The 23580-nt window shown below is 42.1% G+C and overlaps 1 protein-coding gene across 3 annotated transcripts in view; it reads left to right on the plus strand.

The window, feature by feature from the left end:
- Positions 1 to 408: 408 nt before the first annotated feature.
- LpR1 (Lipophorin receptor 1) overlaps positions 409 to 23580 on the plus strand; it is a 138629-nt gene continuing 115457 nt past the window's right edge. For all 3 annotated transcript variants that reach the window (XM_067145022.2, XM_067145021.2, XM_067145023.2), the window contains exon 1: positions 409 to 537. In XM_067145022.2, coding sequence (XP_067001123.2) covers positions 459 to 537 — 79 coding nt within the window. In that variant the 5' untranslated portion in view covers positions 409 to 458. The remainder of the gene's footprint in view (positions 538 to 23580) is intronic.

Consider the following 23580-nt stretch of genomic DNA (forward strand, 5'->3'; position numbering starts at 1 on the left):
CCCGGCCACGCTACTAGACTGAGACAGGTGAACGAAAGTAACAAATTCGTTCTAGCCTACACCAGAAGACACAGTGCACTGTAAACTTTAGGTCTTGCCAGCAAAGTCATGCCCTATGTTTCTAAAATACTGCTTCATCCTGTATTAAGTAAATCCATGTATTTACGACATACACTTGTTATGTTTATTTTTTTGTAGTCAGCCCGAAGCATTGATCATCACCGGCGTAATCTTCTGCATCGCGATTGTTAGTAAACACTGGCACGTGCGTAATTGGAGTCGACATTGGTTTCCTCCCTCCCTCTTCCCGTGGCCTGGCCTCGGCCAATGGGCCCAGCGCAATAGCCTGTATGACGCAACTTGAGCGAGCAGCGCGACTATGAAAAGTGTTGACGATTGCTCGATCCAGCATTAGTGTGTGATCAGTGAAACAGAGTGGTTGGTTCCTTCCTTAAACAATGAAGCCTAACCGGTGGTGTCTACTAGTATTGTGCGTCGGACTGCTGTTCCGACCGAAAGAAGCCTTCCTCCTAGACGGTAGAATATTTTATTAAATTAGTCTAATTATGTGATAGGTTGCTTTGGCCAGGATAGAATAACTCTCAAAGAACGGTGGCTTTAATCGGCACTGTCCCTCATAGTGTTCGTCTGACAACTGTTCTGGGCGGAAGAACCTTTCTGCTAAATGGCAAAACTCCTTTGTTTTAGAATTCTGAAATAGGTGACTTGACTGGCAACAGTCCCACTTTCATTACTTACATTGCTCTACGTTAAAAATGATCGTAATACTATCCTAACGGAAAATAGTGTTCATACAACGAAAATTTAGCGTCTTTTACAATTGTTAGCGCAGACCATACTTTGTAGTTAAGTCTTTCTCTGGATACATTGTTTTCTGTTTCCTGGACACAGCTTAACTGTATCTAGCGCAGTGGCATAATTTTCATCAATGTTTCACTTGGTGCGTCTTTAATCAGTGATATGAGTGCTTACGACAGCCAAGTATTTGACATATTAAGTGAAAAATTTCACACACCATTCTCACGTTCGGACCATCGAGATTTGGAAACTGGAACCAAGTAACCATCGAATATCCTATCCAGTGCCTAATCTTGTTTTTCACTGTGAATAATCAGAGCGTTATTGAGGGTTTGTATTGTCGCTGGTAAGACCCGATTAGATTATGGTTCTAACATATGGGACTCTCGCCAGGATTACTTGATTCTAGAACTGGAAAAGATATAGAGGAAAGTAGCACGATTTGTTCTGGGCGATTTCTGACAAGGTAATAGTGTTAAGAAAATATTACAAATTTCTGCTGGGAAGACAAAACAACTGGACGAAGTGGAATATTGCGAACCATTTTACTGTGATATGAGTAGCCGTATAAGCTTGAATGGAGTTTTCCGAAGTGGGAAAGAATATAATCTGAAGATACAGTTGGAATTAAATAGTAGGACAAATTGAGACACTGTTATATGAAAATGAATTAGAGATAAGAATAATTTACCAAGGGAGATACTTGATAAATCTCAGACTTCATTGTAATCATTTAAGAAAAAGACTGGGTATACCATTGGCAGGATATCTGCCACTTAGCCGCTAGCGTAATGCATATCAGTGGTGGATATTGATAGATTACAATTGGATATGTGTTTATATTTTCTCGAGCGTTTCTGAACTTCATTTATATGATCGAAGGAAATGAAAACGATCAGGACAACAGGTTCGTTTTATTGACTATGTAGTTTTAATGTACAAACTCCATTCTTTGGCTCCCATAAATTTAGGGCGTTTGTGTATTCTCTTTGAGTGTCCATTAACCCGAATCTGGTAAATATTTTATTATCCGTTAATCTTCGGCGATGTACAGATGTAAGGAAACAGTGGTGCTTTCGGATTTACGTGACTTCGACATCATGATCATAGTCACAGGACCTCTAGTTTTATGTGGAATCCGAATCACAGTAACACGACTTCTACTTCAGAAGTTTTGCACACATTGGCTGGGATTCGGAAGTGACAAAGTTGGCGAGCAGATAGTAATGATACTGCTCAACCAGTTCAGAGATTTTGCACTTTAAATACTATCTGAAATTCATTATAATTTTGATTTAGTTTTTCCGAATGAAATTTACTTTTATGCTATTACTTTTCATTTATCTTAAACAGCGTGTTACGCTGTGTATTGATAACATCCTTGCTTATTATTGATAGCCAGGCTGAATGGCTCAGGCGGTTGAGGCGCTGCCCTTATGACCCCAACTAGTCAGCTTCGTGTCGGTAGATTTACTGGCACATAAAATAACTCCTGCGGGACTAAATTCCGGTACCTCGTCGTCTCCGAAAACCGTAAAAGTAGTTAGTGGGAGGGTAAAGCAAATAGCACTATTGTTTAATTCCTGATAGTGTGGTTATTTATAGTCGAAAATGAATTATTCATTATTTTAGTGAAATTATCCATAATATTCCTAGAGTCGGACTTTGTAGGTCTAGCTCAAGCGGTACAGCGCTGACCTTTTTGAGGTCTAGTTCGTGGTTTCGAACCAAGTTCAATCCGCTGATATTTGAAGATTATCAAATACGCCAGTTTCATGTCGGTAGATTTACGGACACGCAAGAGAACGCCTTCGGGACAAAAAATTCGAGCACCTCCGGGTCTCCGAATACCGCAGAGTAGTTTAAGGTACATATATCGATGAACAGTATGCATATGTAGAGGTAATAATCACGTTCTATTGATGTGGTCTGATTTCCTATAATCGTAATAATGCTTTCCTGTGCCTACAATATTAATAGAAAATATATTTCATTTAACTAGAACAAAAATCACCCTCTTCCCGTAATCCGCTCGTGGACATGTTCCACTAAAAATTCTCTTTGTGAAAGTAAAGTAATGGCTGGTGGACTTCTCCTGAAAGTCCATTCAGTTCACAAGTGTATTAATTTCCTTCAGATGTATATTTAGTCGTTCGTAACGTGTAACATATAGAGAAGCAAATTTCAATGTCTGGGGATTATTACTGAATGTCGCTAATGTATTTCCCATTACTCAATATATTCTCGTTTAATGTGGAAGCCAAAGAATATAATATAATATAATAAGCCGCTTAGCTCTGTACCTCGATGCGGAAGCATGCTTAGGAAGGTCGTTGTGGTCTGTTCCTAATGATGTGGGGTTGGACGGTGAGAGACGAGTGAACGGATAGTGAAGCCAGTTTGCACGAGAAAGGCAAGAGGTTTTTGCTAAGTGTAGTCCTTAAACTTGAACATTAATCAGTCGATCGCTCCAGCAATCTTTCACAGGGAAAGAGAGTATGGATAGTGTGAGAGTTTCGACACGTTAATCCCCCATTGTTCGTTCATGGTCCTGCATGATCGCGAATAATGAAGGATCGGCTCGAGATGGCTGACTTTGTAGCTTTCCCTGGTAAAATGTAACATAGGTCACTTTGTGTTATTAACAATAAGGTTATTTTATCATTCGAAGATTTGAGGATATCGGTAAAGAAAACGCAGGGCTGTGAATGACGGTATAATGAAGGCCTCTCTAGACTTTCCAAATCTAAGTCCGCTGAGAGAGGAAGAGAAGAGAGGCGATATATGTCATAGACGGAAGGCTCGGTCCCGCGGTCCTGAATTAGTGGAAGTAACTACTAAGTAGACAACAGCAGTGCGTGTCGCTACACAGGGATCCTTGCAGCTAGCCTGACAGTTTTACATGACCATGGTTTTCTTCTCAACACTCTACAAACACTCAATTCAATTGAATTTGATTTAGTTTAATGTAGGATTTTTTCTTTACATCAAGAGTTGAATTTATTATTATTATTATTAGTATTATTATTATTATTATTATTATTATTAGCGAATTCTCCCAGTATTGGAAGACGTTAAGCAAATAACTCAATCGGTTCTTCTGTGGGTTCTTCTTTTTGTTCCAGTAGGCTTTCATTCTTCCCGACAAGGCTTGTTTACGTTCTTCCGACCACTTTGGTCTGTACTGTTTTTGTTGCGGTTGCTCTGTTGTAGCTTCTCAGTTGTTTACTTCTCGTGTCTAAAGATGTTTCTTTCTAGAATGTCTGAACTTAACGTTTGCGTTTTTTAGGTCATTTCGAAGTTCATTAAGTCAGGGTGTTGAGTTCTTAAGCGAGGGTACATAATCTGTTATCCTTTTTGTCATCGATTTTCTGGTAATCTAGTCAGATGGTCGAAGAATTTCATTCGTCTTTTCCTAATGTTTATTATTATTATTATTATTATTATTATTATTATTATTATCATAGCAAATGAAGAGGCTACCGTCATAAGAAAAGGTCCACGGCCTCATCCTTCCAACTCCTAGTCCTTTCCTATCCCATCGTCGCCATAAGACCTGTCCGTGTCGGCGCGACGTAAAACCATTAGCAAATAAAAACGTCCTTAATATTTTCTGTCTGCCGGTCTGAGTTGCTGTGATGGTTAAGGCGCTGGTCTTCTGACCCAAATTTGTCAGGTTCGATCCTGGCTCAGTCCGGTGGTATTTGAAGGTGCTCAAATACGCCAGCCTCTTGTTGGTAGATGTACTGCCACGAAAGAACTCCTGAGGGACTAAATTCCTGCAGCTCGGCTTCTCCGAAAACCGTAAAAGTAATTGGTGGGACGTAAAAACCAATAACTAATAAATTAATTATTAATATTTTCTTAGTTTAAATCTTGATCAATTAATAGAAAAGTATTGAAAGAAATACCGATAGTGGAAGTCGAACCCACCTCTCCTCCTAGTCCGTCAATGCTTACATCACCGGTTAATGCGTTCATCTACTTTGATCGATATGCGAAAATTGTCTGATACGCACTTTTGTTATTGTTGCGGTGTCTATTCAAGAGGACTAGGAAGAGAGAGAGAGAGAGAGAGAGAGAGAGAGAGAGAGATCTTCAGTTCCCCGGACGAGGATTGAAATCTCTAAACAAAGAAATCTAAATGTAAGTACCCAGATATTGACTGATGTTGCGAAATAACTTTCTGATCGCATGTGTGCTCATTTTAAAGTAGAGTTGAAACAATGGGATAAAAAGGTGTATCGGATGACTGACTCTGGAACGAGATGCCTTCGCGTTGTCCTTACCTGGAAATACGGGCACAGGTTTTGTCCGTACCACTTCGTAAACGACCGCTCCACTTTGTATGCGACTACAATTAACAAACCTGTAAGACAAAGTTTCTAACCACTTGCTATTCCTACCACATGCTGAGGTAAATGCAACTGCGTGACGAAAAGTATAGGAGCCACACACACACACTAACATGTGCTAATACATTTGATTATTAATTCAAATCGAATGATATAAAAGAACAGGAAGGATTGGGGAAAGTTTCGCCTTGTTCTTTTTTTTTTATTCATACACAGCAGGAAGTATGGAAGCTCAAAGAGAAATTTAGACAAAAGAATCACCGTTCAAACACAGAAGATTTGAGTTTGTTATAATTCTAGTACACTCTGCAGAGGATTAAGATTATTATTGCTCTTACGTCACGCTAAATATTTTATCGGTTTCCGGGAGGCACTCATGTGGCGGAATTTTTTCTCGAAGGATTTATGTGCCAATAAATCTACCTATACGAGGATGGCGTATTTGAACTCCTTCAACTACCACCGGCCTGAGCTGGGATCAAACCCGGGAACTTGAGCTTAGACGGCCAGCGCTTGACAATTAGAGCTGGTCAGCAGAGGCTCTGGAAATATTGCTCCTGGAGAAAGAGTACAGGATGTAAATTGAACAAACACATCTACAGTCCTTTCTTAAGAAAAGAAATTCGCGATAGATACGTACAGTATATTAGATGTTTCTGAAGATCTTTGTATGGAGAGTCGTATTACATGGAAGTGAAACATAGACAATAATTAGCACAGATATACAGTACAGTAAAAAGAGGTAGCTTCCGTGGCTCTGGCGGCAGCATGCCGGCCTCTCACCTTTTGGTCCAGCGGTTCAAATCCCACCCACTCCATGTGCGATTTGTGCTGGACAAAGCGGAGGCGGGACAGGTTTTTCTCTGGGTACTCCGTGGGTTTCCCTGTCATCTTTCATTCCAGCAACACTCTCCAACATCATTTCATTTCATCTGTCAGTCATTATTAATCATTGCCCCACAGGAGTGTGACAGGCTTCGGCAGCCGGCACAGTTGGTCTCTTCGCCGCTAGATGGGGCTTCATTGATTCCATTCCTGATCCGTCAAATGACTGGAAAGAAGGTTGTGGATTTCATACAGTAAAAAAGTACAGAATTTTTTTAAATGTGTTGATATAGAAGGTGATCTGGGCAGTTCGGATTACAATGGAAGAGATACTGAATCAAGATGATGGAAGGGGAACGATTGGCTGAAATTTGCCTAGGAAAAGAGGTACACACCCACGACTTTTTGCACTTAATTTGGAGCGCAACCTAGGCGGTAAGTGTGGTAGGCCCAGATATAGATATAACAAACAAATCGGAGTAATGTATGAAGCAGCAGTTACGTAAGGATGAAGACTTTACGGCAGCATGAGAGCTGCTTCGAATAATAATAATAATAATAATAATAATAATAATAATAATAATAATAATAATAATAATAACATAACGGCGTATGGATTTCAGTGCCGACAGTGACGGCGGACAAGTTCGGCTCGCCAGATGCAGGTCTTTTCATTTGACTCCCGTAGGCGACCTTCGCATCTTGATGAGGATGAAATGTGATGAAGACGACACATACATCCAGCCCCGTGTCAGCGAAATAAACCAATTATGGTTAAAATTCTCGACCCCGCCGGGAATCGAACCCGAGACTCCTGTGACCAAAGGCCAGCACGCTAACCATTTAACCATGGAGACGGACAATATTAAGGTGAAGTGAAATTAATCGAATAGAAACATTTCTGTTAGCCCCACCGTGTTGGGAAAGCGTGTCTGGCTCTTAACCGGGGACTCTGGGTTCGATTCCCGCCTCATTGGAGGATTTTTAATTCTGCACTGAGAATTGGAACGACGTTCACACTGCACCAGGATGTCAGCTGAAGGTATGTAGCAAATCATCGGTGCGCTGCTGTACGAGACCATCTTGTAGGAGATATACTGACCCGCATCACATGTAAAGAACTAATATTATTTAATACACAGTGAACCCTCGATCTCTGGAATCACCTCGGGAGCTGAATTTTATTTCGAGTTATCGAAATTTCAACATATAGATAAAACCGGTTTTTGAACATGTATAGCGCACAATTGAATCATATGTATCTAAGGGGTCATATTGATTAGATTATTTTTAACAGTACTTAACAATCTACAAACAAACTCTATTTTACGGCATCACTTTAATTATAACCCTTATTAAAATAACTTTTCTGAAGGCAGGATGCAGCATATACCGTAGTGAAACAAGAAACACGCCTCGGTTAACACCTTTGGAAAAAATCCGTTAGTGTCTTCTGTTTATTACGGTTAACCTTTCCTCCCTTCACGTTGAAACTTCTCGTTAATACCACGCAGCCGAGATTCGTAAATGGAGCTTGTCATCCGCGACTTCGGGGGTTGCTTTCGTACGTGAACGGTAATTAATTCACACCCGAGAAACGAGGTTCACCAGTTTTCCGATCATTAGAAGTTTGTTTTTCGGTTCCCGTCATATTAGCTCCCAGCATCACTGTAAATCTTTCTTTACTTGTTAACTGTTCCTCTCAAACCACAAATGCCGTATTGCACGATTGTTGCACACAATTAGTTACAAGTAGTATAATACAGGGATTCGGCCGCCACCGCCACCTCCGGCTCCCAGTGGCCACCTCCACCTCAGCCAGTGGCCGCTTCCAGTACTGCCAACTTAACCTAACTAGCGCGACAGTACTGCCAACTTAACCTAACTAGCGCGAAATTTGAATTTGTAAACAAAGCCACGTGCTTTTTGACAGCTGTCATCGACAACAACGCATCGCTAACCTCAGTACTGCCATCTTGACGGGCCTAAACCTCAGTAGTGCCAACTTAACCTAACTAGCATGAGGTAAACAAAGCCACGTGCTTTTTGACAGCCACGTGCTTTTTGACAGATTTGTAAACAAAGCCACGTGCTTTTTGACAGACAACAACGCATCGCTAACCTCAGTACTGCCATCTTGACGGGCCTAAACCTCAGTAGTGCCAACTTAACCTAACTAGCATGAGGTAAACAAAGCCACGTGTTTTTTGACAGCCACGTGCTTTTTGACAGATTTGTAAACAAAGCCACGTGCTTTTTGACAGACAACAACGCATCGCTAACCTCAGTACTGCCATCTTGACGGGCCTAAACCTCAGTAGTGCCAACTTAACCTAACTAGCATGAGGTAAACAAAGCCACGTGCTTTTTGACAGCCACGTGCTTTTTGACAGATTTGTAAACAAAGCCACGTGCTTTTTGACAGACAACAACGCATCGCTAACCTCAGTACTGCCATCTTGACGGGCCTAAACCTCAGTAGTGCCAACTTAACCTAACTAGCGCGAGGTAAACAAAGCCACGTGCTTTTTGACAGCCACGTGCTTTTTTGACAGCTGTCATCCGCCATCTTTAAACCACAAAGCACTGTGCTGCCCTCTATATCGCAGTAGCTGCAAAATTCGTCACCTGTCATCGGCAGTGCTGCCATCTTGACGGGTCTAAACCTTAGTGCTACCAACTTAACCTCACTAGCGTGAGATAAACAAAGCCACGTGCAGCTGTCATCCACCATCTTTGAGCATCGTGCTGCCCTCTTTAGCTACTTACCTTTGAAATGTGGTACGTTATCCGCCATCTTGCATCCGAAACCTCAGTGCTGCGCTCTATGTAGTGGCGGCAAATTCCATGTGCTCTTGTTTGGAAACAAAGCCACGTGCAGCTGTCATCCACCATCTTTGAGCATCGTGCTGCCCTCTTTAGCTACTTACCTTTGAAATGTGGTACGTTATCCGCCATCTTGCATCCGAAACCTCAGTGCTGCGCTCTATGTAGTGGCGGCAAATTCCATGTGCTCTTGTTTGGAAACAAAGCTACGTGCAGCTGTCATCCACCATCTTTAATCACCGTGCTGCCCTCTTTAGCTACTTACCTTTGACAGTTGTCATCCGCCATCTTGCATCGCCAACCTCAGTGCCGCACTCTATGTAGTGGCGGTAAATTCCACGTGCTCTTGTTTGGAAACAAATTCACGTGCTTTTTTTGACAGCTGTCATCCGCCATCTTTGAGCACCGTGCTGCTATCATGCGGGCAATTTCGTTAGCTGTCATCCGCCATCTTTAATCCAGAGAGAACAGTGCTGCACTCTATGTGGTGGCGGTAAATTCCATGTGCTTTACAAACCTATGTGCTTTTCTGACAGCTGTCATCCGCCATCTTTAATCACCGTGCTGCCATCTATGTGGTGGCGGTAAATTCCACATGCTTTACAAACCTATATGCTTTTCTGACAGCTGTCATCCGCCATCTTTAATCCAGAGAGAACAGTGCTGCCCTCTATGTGGTGGCGGCAAATTCCACGTGCTCTTGTTTGGAAACAAAGCCATGTGCAGCTGTCATCCGCCATCTTTGAGCACCGTGCTGCGAGCAACTTCGTCGGTTGTCATCCGCCATCTTTAATCTACAGAACACCGTGCTGCCCTCTTTATGGCTACTACCTTAAGCACGTAGTAGCGGGCAATTTGAAAAGTTCTGTTAGCTATCATCCGCCATCTTTAATCACCGTGCTGCCATCTTTAGCTAGATACCTTTGAAATGTGGCGGCGGATAATTTGAAAAATGCTTTTTGACAGCAGCTATCTTTGAGCACCGTGCTACCCTCTATGTGGTGGCGGCAAATTCTACATGCTTTACAAACCCACGCGCTTTTTTTTTGACAGCCATCTTTAAGCAACAGAGTACAGTGCTGCCCTCTTTGTTGTGGCGGCAAATTCCACGTGCTCTTGTTTGGAAACAAAGCCACATGCTCTTTTTGACGGCTGTCACCCGCCATCTTTAACCAACAGAGCACTATGCTGCGGGCAATTTCGTTAGCTGTCATCCGACATCTTTAATCAACAGAGCACCGTGCTGCCCTCATGCGGGGTAATTTCGTTAGCTGCCATCCGCCATCTTTAAACACCGTGCTGCCCTCTTTATGACTACTACCTTAAGCACGTAGTAGCGGGCAATTTCGTTAGCTGTCATCCGCTATCTTTGAGCACCGTGCTGCTCTCTGTAGTAGCGGGTAATTTGAAAAGTTCTGTTAGCTGTCATCCGCCATCTTTGAGCACCGTGCTGCCATCTATGTGGTGGCGGCAAATTCCACATGCTTTACAAACTCACGCGCAGCTGTCATCCAGCATCTTACATCGCAAACCTCAGTGCTACACTCTATGTGGTAGCGGATAATTTTAAAAAGAAAAATTCTACAGCAGCCATCTCTCGACGCTAATTGCACAAGATGGTAGCTATACATGACTCCTTAAAGGTGCTCATGCAAGATGATCGCTATACATAGACGCCCTTGGGATGCTTGCGCAAGATGGCGGTTATACAAGGCTCCTTATGAGGGATGCTTGCGCGAGATGGTGGTTGCTCTTATGAGGCGGCTCAAGGATCCATGGCTAGAGACGCCCTAAGGATGCTTGCGCAAGATGGCGGATGCAAGATGGCGGCTATACATAGCTCCTTATGAGACAGCCAGTACAACATGTGATCAGAACATTGATTGATGTGTTCAGAACACAAAATAAGTAGAATCGAACACTGTACTCGATGTCGTTAACTTCAACATGTGATTAAAACATTGTCTGCTGTTTTCAGAACACTACATAAGTAGAATCGAACGCTGTACTCGATGTCGTTACATGTGACCCGATACAACATGTTAGGGGATACCTTTATCCTAAGAACCGAACACTGTACAACATGTTAGGGGATACCTTTGTTTAGATTGAAACTAACAAGACTAGAATCGAACACTGCACTCGATGTCGTTACATGTGATCCGATACAACATGTTAGGGGATACCTTTGTTTAGATTTATACATAGCAAGCCTAGAATCGAACATTGTTTGATGTGTTCAGTACAACTTCAATGATTAACATACACACTGTGCACATATCGCATAGCTAAAAACACACTGTGCACATATCGCATACCTAACACTTCAAATGATTTGCTTAGTACGAAAATAAAAATAAAAAATCTATACCGCGTAGCTAACTCGTTCATCACACTGCTAAGACGCTTAGTAATTGTGAATACACTCATACGAAAATCAAGAAAGCACACTGCGTAGCCAACTCGCTCGGCACGAAAAAAATCTATACCGCGTAGCTAACTCGTTCATCACACTGCTAAGACGCTTAGTAATTGTGAATACACTCATACGAAAATCAAGAAAGCACACTGCGTAGCCAACTCGCTCGGCTCACTCGCTTAGTAATTGCAACACACACGGATAAGAATGTTCCGAGATACTTACATGTTTTTTAAGGGGGGTGAAAGATCATAAATTATATGTACACACATGTTGTCTCCTCCAAGTTGTAAGATGAAATAGACGCAGTACTGCGAGTTTCCACTCTAGCTGGCGAACGGAAGTAGCATGAAATCTCAGCAAAAAATAAAAATACGCGTGAGCTTGCAAGTCAGACACAATGATGGATACCGCGATTCAAATCCTGGTAACTTATGCCGTCGGGAAGGGCATCCGGTGAGCATCTAGCTGTAAATCCCCGATTCTCGACAGATTCTTAATCCGAGTTCTTTGACGTCAGGAAGGGCAGCCGGTTAACAACAATAGCGTATGATGTAAGAGCTTAGATACTACCAGTTTTGCGTCAGGAAGGACAACTAGTCTTAAAACAAAACAGATTCTTAATCCGAGTTGTCAGGAAGTGCAACCGGTTAAAAAACTATAGTGTATGAGGTTAGATACTGCTAGTTTTACGTTAGGAAGGACAACTCAACAAATTCATGCGATTTAAACACATTTTATTCCCAAGAGAATCGAACCCGAGACTACCGGGTGAGAGGCATGCATACTGTAGGCTATGGGTTTGTTCTACAGTCCTTGAAGTATCGGCACAGTCATTCTGAGCGAGCAGCGGAATGCGTGTGTTAGCTGAAATTGTACACGTATCTTCCGGCTCAACCTTGAGCGAGGACACTGATAAGCTACTTGTAACTCGCGAACGTCTTCTTAGCTGAGTGTAAGCTCTTAAAACACAGTACCAATTAAGGTTGTAAAATATTCTGAAATTGTCCTCCTCTGTGGTGTGATTAGCTGCTACCCCCGGAGGTCCGAGTTCGATTCCCGGCTCTGCCACGGAATGTGTAGCATTTAGCCTATGTAAGTTCCTAACGTAAAATATCATGATTGTACGGAGAGGTTAAAACACACACAGTGCCTACTCCTATCGAAAGAACCTGCACGGTACCGGCATGTAGGCTTCTCCTGGTGAAGGAGCCTGCACATAGTTTAACGCCTCCTATCAACAGCCCTTACTTAATGCTGGCTTTTTTTTTTGCACACCCCGCCTCACACCATAGTTTTATACGACCGGCTGCCCTTCCTGACTAGGATTTTAAATCGCAAGAATTTGTTGAGTTGCCCTTCCTAACGCAAAACTGGTAGTATCTAACCTCTTACACGGAATGTGTAGCATTTAGCCTATGTAAGTTCCTAACGTAAAATATCATGATTGTACGGAGAGGTTAAAACACACACAGTGCCTACTCCTATCGAAAGAACCTGCACGGTACCGGCATGTAGGCTTCTCCTGGTGAAGGAACTTGCACATTTTTTAACGCCTCCTATCAACAGCCCTTACTTAATGCTGGCGTTTTTGCACACCCCGCCTCACACCATAGTTTTATACGACCGGCTGCCCTTCCTGACTAGGATTTTAAATCGCAGTATACGCGATAAATTTGTTGTAGCGGGTTTTATAACTAGATATCCCGGTACCGATACATAGCCTACTCCACTGAAAAAGCCTGCACAAGGCTTATTGCCTCCATCCGACAAATGAATCAGCATCAACACACTTGTACTCAAAAAATAATTTTCGAAGGAGTCTGCACAAGGTTTAACGTCCCCATCAACAGCCCTTACTTATTGCTAGCTTTTTGCACACCCCGCCTCACACCATAGTTTTACGACCGGCTGCCCTTCCTGACTAGGATTTTAAATCGATATCCCGACATAGCCTACTCCTACCGAAGAAGGCAGCTTAACGCCTCCATCTAACAAATGAATCACACTAAAACACTCTTCAATCATTCTCGCTACTTCGGATGATAGCGGGTTCGAACTGGAAGCTGTAAATGCTAGGCGTGGGACCTGTGCGATCATCATTACATGATCTAGCCGGATGCCCTTCCCGACGGCATAAGTTACCAGGATTTGAATCGCGGTATCCATCATTGTGTCTGACTTGCAAGCTCACGCGTATTTTTATTTTTTGCTGAGATATCATGCTACTTCCGTTCGCCAGCTAGAGTGGAAACTCGCAGTACTGCGTCTATTTCATCTTACAACTTGGAGGAGACAACATGTGTGTACATATAATTTATGATCTTTCACCCCCCTTAAAAAACATGTAAGTATCTCGGAACATTCTTATCCGTGTGTGTTGCAATTACTAAGCGAGTGAGCCGAGCGAGTTGGCTACGCAGTGTGCTTTCTTGATTTTCGTATGAGTGTATTCACAATTACTAAGCGTCTTAGCAGTGTGATGAACGAGTTAGCTACGCGGTATAGATTTTTTTCGTGCCGAGCGAGTTGGCTACGCAGTGTGCTTTCTTGATTTTCGTATGAGTGTATTCACAATTACTAAGCGTCTTAGCAGTGTGATGAACGAGTTAGCTACGCGGTATAGATTTTTTATTTTTATTTTCGTACTAAGCAAATCATTTGAAGTGTTAGGTATGCGATATGTGCACAGTGTGTTTTTAGCTATGCGATATGTGCACAGTGTGTATGTTAATCATTGAAGTTGTACTGAACACATCAAACAATGTTCGATTCTAGGCTTGCTATGTATAAATCTAAACAAAGGTATCCCCTAACATGTTGTATCGGATCACATGTAACGACATCGAGTGCAGTGTTCGATTCTAGTCTTGTTAGTTTCAATCTAAACAAAGGTATCCCCTAACATGTTGTACAGTGTTCGGTTCTTAGGATAAAGGTATCCCCTAACATGTTGTATCGGGTCACATGTAACGACATCGAGTACAGCGTTCGATTCTACTTATGTAGTGTTCTGAAAACAGCAGACAATGTTTTAATCACATGTTGAAGTTAACGACATCGAGTACAGTGTTCGATTCTACTTATTTTGTGTTCTGAACACATCAATCAATGTTCTGATCACATGTTGTACTGGCTGTCTCATAAGGAGCTATGTATAGCCACCATCTTGCATCCGCCATCTTGCGCAAGCATCCTTAGGGCGTCTCTAGCCATGGATCCTTGAGCCGCCTCATAAGAGCAACCACCATCTCGCGCAAGCATCCCTCATAAGGAGCCTTGTATAACCGCCATCTTGCGCAAGCATCCCAAGGGCGTCTATGTATAGCGATCATCTTGCATGAGCACCTTTAAGGAGTCATGTATAGCTACCATCTTGTGCAATTAGCGTCGAGAGATGGCTGCTGTAGAATTTTTCTTTTTAAAATTATCCGCTACCACATAGAGTGTAGCACTGAGGTTTGCGATGTAAGATGCTGGATGACAGCTGCGCGTGAGTTTGTAAAGCATGTGGAATTTGCCGCCACCACATAGATGGCAGCACGGTGCTCAAAGATGGCGGATGACAGCTAACAGAACTTTTCAAATTACCCGCTACTACAGAGAGCAGCACGGTGCTCAAAGATAGCGGATGACAGCTAACGAAATTGCCCGCTACTACGTGCTTAAGGTAGTAGTCATAAAGAGGGCAGCACGGTGTTTAAAGATGGCGGATGGCAGCTAACGAAATTACCCCGCATGAGGGCAGCACGGTGCTCTGTTGATTAAAGATGTCGGATGACAGCTAACGAAATTGCCCGCAGCATAGTGCTCTGTTGGTTAAAGATGGCGGGTGACAGCCGTCAAAAAGAGCATGTGGCTTTGTTTCCAAACAAGAGCACGTGGAATTTGCCGCCACAACAAAGAGGGCAGCACTGTACTCTGTTGCTTAAAGATGGCTGTCAAAAAAAAGCGCGTGGGTTTGTAAAGCATGTAGAATTTGCCGCCACCACATAGAGGGTAGCACGGTGCTCAAAGATAGCTGCTGTCAAAAAGCATTTTTCAAATTATCCGCCGCCACATTTCAAAGGTATCTAGCTAAAGATGGCAGCACGGTGATTAAAGATGGCGGATGATAGCTAACAGAACTTTTCAAATTGCCCGCTACTACGTGCTTAAGGTAGTAGCCATAAAGAGGGCAGCACGGTGTTCTGTAGATTAAAGATGGCGGATGACAACTGACGAAATTGCTCGCAGCACGGTGCTCAAAGATGGCGGATGACAGCTGCACATGGCTTTGTTTCCAAACAAGAGCACGTGGAATTTGCCGCCACCACATAGAGGGCAGCACTGTTCTCTCTGGATTAAAGATGGCGGATGACAGCTGTCAGAAAAGCATATAGGTTTGTAAAGCATGTGGAATTTACCGCCACCACATAGATGGCAGCACGGTGATTAAAGATGGCGGATGACAGCTGTCAGAAAAGCACATAGGTTTGTAAAGCACATGGAATTTACCGCCACCACATAGAGTGCAGCACTGTTCTCTCTGGATTAAAGATGGCGGATGACAGCTAACGAAATTGCCCGCATGATAGCAGCACGGTGCTCAAAGATGGCGGATGACAGCTGTCAAAAAAAGCACGTGAATTTGTTTCCAAACAAGAGCACGTGGAATTTACCGCCACTACATAGAGTGCGGCACTGAGGTTGGCGATGCAAGATGGCGGATGACAACTGTCAAAGGTAAGTAGCTAAAGAGGGCAGCACGGTGATTAAAGATGGTGGATGACAGCTGCACGTAGCTTTGTTTCCAAACAAGAGCACATGGAATTTGCCGCCACTACATAGAGCGCAGCACTGAGGTTTCGGATGCAAGATGGCGGATAACGTACCACATTTCAAAGGTAAGTAGCTAAAGAGGGCAGCACGATGCTCAAAGATGGTGGATGACAGCTGCACGTGGCTTTGTTTATCTCACGCTAGTGAGGTTAAGTTGGTAGCACTAAGGTTTAGACCCGTCAAGATGGCAGCACTGCCGATGACAGGTGACGAATTTTGCAGCTACTGCGATATAGAGGGCAGCACAGTGCTTTGTGGTTTAAAGATGGCGGATGACAGCTGTCAAAAAAGCACGTGGCTGTCAAAAAGCACGTGGCTTTGTTTACCTCGCGCTAGTTAGGTTAAGTTGGTATCACTAAGGTTTAGGTCCGTCAAGATGGCAGTACTGAGGTTAGCGATGCGTTGTTGTCTGTCAAAAAGCACGTGGCTTTGTTTACAAATCTGTCAAAAAGCACGTGGCTGTCAAAAAACACGTGGCTTTGTTTACCTCATGCTAGTTAGGTTAAGTTGGCACTACTGAGGTTTAGGCCCGTCAAGATAGCAGTACTGAGGTTAGCGATGCGTTGTTGTCGATGACAGCTGTCAAAAAGCACGTGGCTTTGTTTACAAATTCAAATTTCGCGCTAGTTAGGTTAAGTTGGCAGTACTGTCGCGCTAGTTAGGTTAAGTTGGCAGTACTGGAAGAGGCCACTGGCTGAGGTGGAGGTGGCCACTGGGAGCCGGAGGTGGCGGTGGCGGCCGAATCCCTGTATTATACTACTGTTACAGAGTATTGTTTTGCTTCAAAGGAGGAAATGTTTGCGTCGAGAAATTCAAGTAACCGAATTTCGAGTAATAGAGAAATAAATATACGTGAAGAATTGGACAAACGGCCGGGAAATTTAAGTTACTACGAGATACTGAAAATTCAATTAATGGAGGTGCGAGATACCGAGGTTCGACTGTAAATCATACAGATGACAGAACCTTTTTCGGCCAGAATTCTGAAGCAGAATATTTCACATCGCGGTTTTTCTAGGCACAGTAACTATTTAAGGTGGAGCAGACGCAGTAATGAAAGCTAACCAATATAGCTGAGGATACCGCTACTCTCACCAGGTGATGCTCCAGTATCTGCAAGGTCATCTGACTGGACAACTCATCATCGGCGTCGCAGGCAATAGCCCTTATTGAATTGTATACGACACAATTTTTAAATTATAGAAGGTGGGAGTGAACCACCGAAAATGTCTTTTCAAAGCAAGACAAAGTAAAATAAAATAAAACAGTAACGCAGAGATTGGACAGAAATAAAGTATCGAATCAGTGCTAAGAGAAAGTAACTTAATTTCCTCTGCTGGTTTCGTAGTTGATATTGGTGTCATCCTCATTGACACACTTGGGAATCTTGCATCGGCCGTCGGTAAGAACAAGCATCGTAGCGGCAACTAGGGAGGTTAGGAGGGTGGGGGGGGGAGGGCACTTTGTGGAGAAAACATTACATTTTCATTCTATTTTATCCACCTGAAACTAGGAATTATTTTTTAAAGCAATTTCTACAAGCACCGTTGTTTTATCAGTAGAGAAATGAGTTTAAGTGTGGTCAGAAAAGGGGGGAAGAAAGTTTCTGAAAATACATACCAAAAGGTGCAAAAAAAAGGTGTTGATGAAATCACTTTATTAAGGTTTAAACCAGTTACGTGAAATTTCTTTATCCCATTCACTGGATTCTAATAATGAATAAACTTGTTATATTCGATTACACACAACATTCCAATGTTTTTGACAATCAGTTGTAATATTTACTTCGCAGATGACATATCCAAGAATGACGCCACCAGCTTCAATAAATTGCATCTTCAATTCTTCTGAAAGTACATATAACTTCTCCTTACCCCCTGGCATGTTTTTGTGTTGTGAAGTAGTGGTGAGGCTGAGGACGGAGCGGAGCAGAGCAGTTGTGACGTCATCATCTGGCTGTACAGAGTAAACTACCTAGCGAATATACTGTGGCGGCACGTTTAAACACGTTATTGGTACGACAACGTAAAGGTGTTTCACCCGTCTATTCAATGCACTTTTCTCACAACATAATTGTTTAGCTAATACAGCAATGTTGTTTTCTGCTGCAGAAGCCGACCTGCTCATTTCATCTTTGTGATGCCTCTTGATATGATCCCACAAATTTGATACACCACCACCCGTCGCGTAAATACGGCCGCAAAATTTGCATCTTGCTGATTTTTATCATCAGCAATTTCAAAGAACTCCCATGCATCAGACTGTTTTTGTGGCATTTGTGCTACAAATTTCTGTAAAAATGTATTAAATCCCTTTAAATATTCTAAAACATGAATACCATCCAAAATGGAATTGAATATCAAACTAATACCATAATTTATTATCTAATATACTTTGCATTATCTACAAAACACAACAAGCGGAGGAAATTTAGACACAAATGTAATAAGTACAGACTGAATACCCTTATAAGGGGAGGCTACGACGTTCATATCATGGAGTGTGTCCAAATAATTACCCGAAGTCGGTGCGCCTTCTTGGAAGGATCAGATCTCTTCCTCTTTTCCCATTTTGATTAGTGTTAAGGGAAGATTGTTTCACAGTTTTATTTCATCTTAAAACATCCACTACCGGGCGAGTTGGCCGTGCGGTTAGCAGCGCGCAGCTGTGAGCTCGCATCAGGCAGATAGTGGGTTCGAACCCCACTGTCGGCAGCTCTGAAGATTATTTTCCGTGGTGTCCCATTTTCACACCAGGCAAATGCTGGGGCTGTACCTTAAGGCTACGGCAGTTTCCTTCGCATTCCTAGGCCTTTCCTGTCATCGTCGCCATAAGACCTATCTCTGTCGTGCGACGTAAAGCAAACAGCAAAAAAAAATCCACTACCACCACCATCGTATGTCCTTAGCCCATAAATGAAAATAAGGTAAAAAACGATAGGCCTAAACACTCGGTACGTTAGTATACGATCAACTTTCAAACACCAGTCATTTTATCTAACGCCTCAACCTACAAGAAAATTGCATTTCAGGTCACGCGTATTCTCGCGATCTTGTTAAAAGAAATGTGCGTTGAAATTCAATGAGTATACAAGGTTTATACTCGCGCAGCTGTTTCAAGCTTCCCTATAATTTTCAAGCCGTTATCCTGCCCATAAAAGTAGTTAAGGCAGCATACTTTCCCGTCAATTTCTGCCATTAAACAAAACAAAACTGCTAATCTCGGAGAAAGTTTCTACTGCAGAGGTCAACGATAATTCCTATATAATGACATGTTTCGACGTACGTCTGTTAGTTCCTAAGACAGTCCATTGCCTTGATGGTTTCAGACGTATATTACAGGTAATATTTGGTGGCCTAATTTATAAGTTAATCTACCGACTGGGGGGGGGGGGCAATTTTCTATCCTATGAGGTAAAGACGAAAGATGCAGAAACTGCATCTATTTGCCTTCTAGACGATAATGTTGAGCGAGTTAATTAAAGGGGCGCAAAACTATTATTATGTTGACAATTGGGCTGCAGTGAGAATTGATGGTAGAATGAGTTCTTGGTTCAGGGTACTTACAGGGGTTAGACAATGCTGTAATTTTTCACCTTTGTTGTTCGTAGTTTACATGGGTCATCTACTGAAAGGTATGAAGTGGCAGGGAAGAATTCCGTTAGGTGGAAATGTAGTAAGCAGTCTGGCCTATGCTAACGACTTGGTCTTGATGACAGATTGTGCCGAAATCCTGCAGTCTAATTTCTTGGAACTTTAAAATCCTAGGTGCAATGAGTATGTTATGAAAATTAGCGTTTTTAAGACTAAATTGATATTAGTAGGTAAGAAATTCAAGAGAATGGAATGTCATATTGGGGATACGAAGCTGGAACAGATCGATAATTTCAAGTACCGGTATTTAGGATGTGTTCTCCCAGGATGGTAATATACTAAGATTGAATCAAGGTGCAGTAAAGCTAATGCAGTCGGCTCGCAGTTGTGATCTACAGTATTCTGTAAGAAGGAAGTCAGTTGCCGGACGAAACTATCTATATATCTGTCCGTTTTTAGACCAACTTTGCTTGACGGGAGTGAAAGCTGGGTGAACTCAGAATATTTTATTCATGAGCTAGAAGTAACAGACATGAAAGTAGCGTGAATGATTGCTGGTACAAACCGGTGGGAACAATGACAGGACGGTACTCGGACTGAGGCGATAAAGGCTAAGTTAGGAATTAACTCTATGGATGAAGCTGTACGCATAAACCGGCTTCGGCGGTGGGGTCATGTGAGACAAATGGAGAAGGATAGGTTACGTAGGAGAATGATGGACTCTGTTATGGAGGGTAAGAGGAGTAGTAGTAGTAGTAGTCCAAGACGACGATGGTTAGACTCGGTTTCTAACGATTTAGAGATAAAAGGGACCACAGCACTAGTTGCAAATGTTGGTAAATTCACAGAGGGTTGCAGATTGAACGCGGAAAGGCAAATCAGTATATAATGATGTAACATATGTATGTACATTATTATTATTATTATTATTATTATTATTATTATTATTATTATTATTATTATTATTATTGCATACAAAGCAGAGAGCAGTATTTTCACCAATTGAGAACGTAAACACGCAAACACTCTTCTTTCGGACATTTATACTCATCTTAGAATATTCTCCGAAGGAAAGCTGAAACGCTTGTTGCCATACATGGTGTTACACGGAGTAGTGTCGCAAAAATGTGGAGTGGTATGAGAGTTTTAAATAATGTTGCCATATTGTGTTGCCCAGTGTGTTTGGTTTTTGTACTGGTGACATATAACAGTCTTGTGGGGGGGGGGGGAACATACGCTGTAGGTTAGATTAAGGTAAGAATCTGCTGTTCTAATCTATTTTATCTCCCTTTGCCCTTAATAAAGTTCAAGTCCTGAGAGCTTCATCACTTTCACTCTATGAAATTAAATGTCTTATCCTTCATTTTTTTCTACCCTAGCCATGTTCACTCGACGTGGAACACAAGTAGGCTTGTATTTGTTTTCATGTTTTTGCTATAATTAGAGGATCACCCAATGGATATATCTCCGCATCCATTATATTCTCATACCGCTGGGTAACGAAATTCAGTGTCTCATATGGTTTTAATTTCCCAGAAACTCGTGGCTTTAATTCAAGCCAATACAGTCGAACCATGCCTTTGCTGGCGAGATGTAGTGTTTACAGTGCACTATGTCTTCTGGTATGGGCTATATCAATTTTGTTACTTTCATTGATCTGTCGCTGTCTTATCCTTGGCTTTGACAATATGAAAGTGACTGAATTATGAGTGATGCTAGTAATACCATTCCTTCTGCAGCCAGTCCCTGTTATGAATGGTGTGAAAATATCGCTCATAGGGTCGGTTGGTGCATGCATTTCAGTGGGCTTGGCAGACTGATATGTAATAGCAACGGCTGGCTCGGTGAGGAAAGCAACGGGAAACTACCTCACTCCTCATTTCCCTAGTACGCCTCTTCAGTGATACCTAGGCTATTTATGACAGCTGTTGGTGGAGCTGCAGAGAATCAAGCCAGCCTTCGGGCTGAATGCCCAACATACATACACACAGTCGAACCTCGATATCTCGAACTTCGATTACCCGAATTTTCAGTATCTCGAAGTAACTTCAATTTCCCGGCCGTTTGCCCTATTCCCTCCCTCGAAGCAAACAACTCTGTAACTCGAATTTTGTACAACACGGGCTGTGCAATACGGCATTTGTAATTAGTGAGGAACAGTTAACAAGTAAAGAAAGGGTTACAATGATGCTGGCAGCTAATATGACTGGAACCGGGAAACAAACTTCTAGTGATCGGAAAATCCTCAAAGCCTCTAAAAAGTAGTTAGTATATTTTTAAATACTGTAAAAATATTGTACCGGGCGAGTTGGCCGTGCGCGTAGAGGCGCGCGGCTGTGAGCTTGCATCCGGGAGATAGTAGGTTTGAATCCCACTATCGGCAGCCCTGAAGATGGTTTTCCGTGGTTTCCCATTTTCACACCAGACAGATGCTGGGGCTGTACCTTAATTAAGGCCACGGCCGCTTCCTTCCAACTCCTAGGCCTTTCCTATCCCATCGTCGCCATAAGACCTATCTGTGTCGGTGCAACGTAAAGCCACTAGCAAAAAAAAAAATGTATTCAGTACTGTGTAAGCCCGTAGATACATTTGATTCATTTATGCGTTATATATGCTCAAAAACGGTATTCTCTAGATCTCGAAATTTCGATAAATCGAAGTAAAATTCAGCTCCCAAAGTGATTCGAGGTGTCGAGGTTCCACTGTATTTCATAGCGGTAGGTAATAGTTATCTTATTACTAGAGAAATACTTTGCTATATTACGGTTATGAATTCTACTACGTCACAAACCTTCAGTATGTCTTTTGTTCATGTAACACTTTTGTGTGTGAAGTCTTTGCTCGCTTAACTTCTTTGCTTTGCTTGATGTTACTTGGTGGGGCGAGTTGTTGACTTGTGCCCATAATGTAGGATGCTAAATGGTTTATTTTGTCACGTATTCAATACATATAAATTTGACATTCAGGAATTTATTATTAATTCCGCTTGAGACATGTTTCGCCCTTCATTGAGGGCATCATCAGTCAAATTACCTCCTCAAGGCAAAAATCAGGTACCTCATTAGTATTTAACATGCACAAATTAATACACATTACAATGGGAAAATTAATTAATTAGGTAATTTGACTGATGATGCCCTTAATGAAAAGCGAAACATGTCTCAAGCGGAATTAATAATAAATTCCTAAATGTAAAATTTATATGTATTGAATAGGTGACAAAATAAATCATTTAGCATCCTACATTCAGTATCTTCAATAGGGACAACAATGATTTTTATCACTTGTGCCCATAACTCATTAATAGAGTCCGGATTATTAGGTTCTGATAGGTTAGAATGCAAACATACTTTAGCCAGTAACAAGTATACCCTACACTGTACAACGGTTATGGTATGAGATTTGCATAGATATTAGGAGTACAGCCTATAGAACTCCTTGAATTGATGCTACTCTTCCTACATTGTGGTACAACGGGTTGCATGACACTTCGTACAAACCAAATTACTTTGCATTCTAACCTATTACCACCTAAAAATCCGAGGTCTACTCATTAAATTATTGATCAGGCTATTTTGCTTTCAACAAAAATCATTTTTGTGTTAGGTACGATATACTTTTCAGCTTCATTTTCCCGCGCTATTCATGCTGGACAAAGAAATTAAGAATTCGGACATAGCACTTCCATTCGTCTGTGCTAGCCCTGGACCTCAGGGAGGAAACAAAAGACGGCACGATGAAACGGAATGCCACAGAAGAGTCACCGTAGTTACGTATCTAGGTTTCTCTAGTAATAATGGTATTTATTAATTTACCGCTAATTTTAGTGTTGATTTGTGTGAAATCAATTATTCTCCATTTAGGACAAAAATTACAATGAAATTTCATGGATACGATTCCTTCACGTAACCTCTTAGCCTAG

This window comes from Anabrus simplex, chromosome 4 (genome assembly GCF_040414725.1).
Source record: "Anabrus simplex isolate iqAnaSimp1 chromosome 4, ASM4041472v1, whole genome shotgun sequence".
NCBI lineage: Eukaryota > Metazoa > Arthropoda > Insecta > Orthoptera > Tettigoniidae > Anabrus > Anabrus simplex.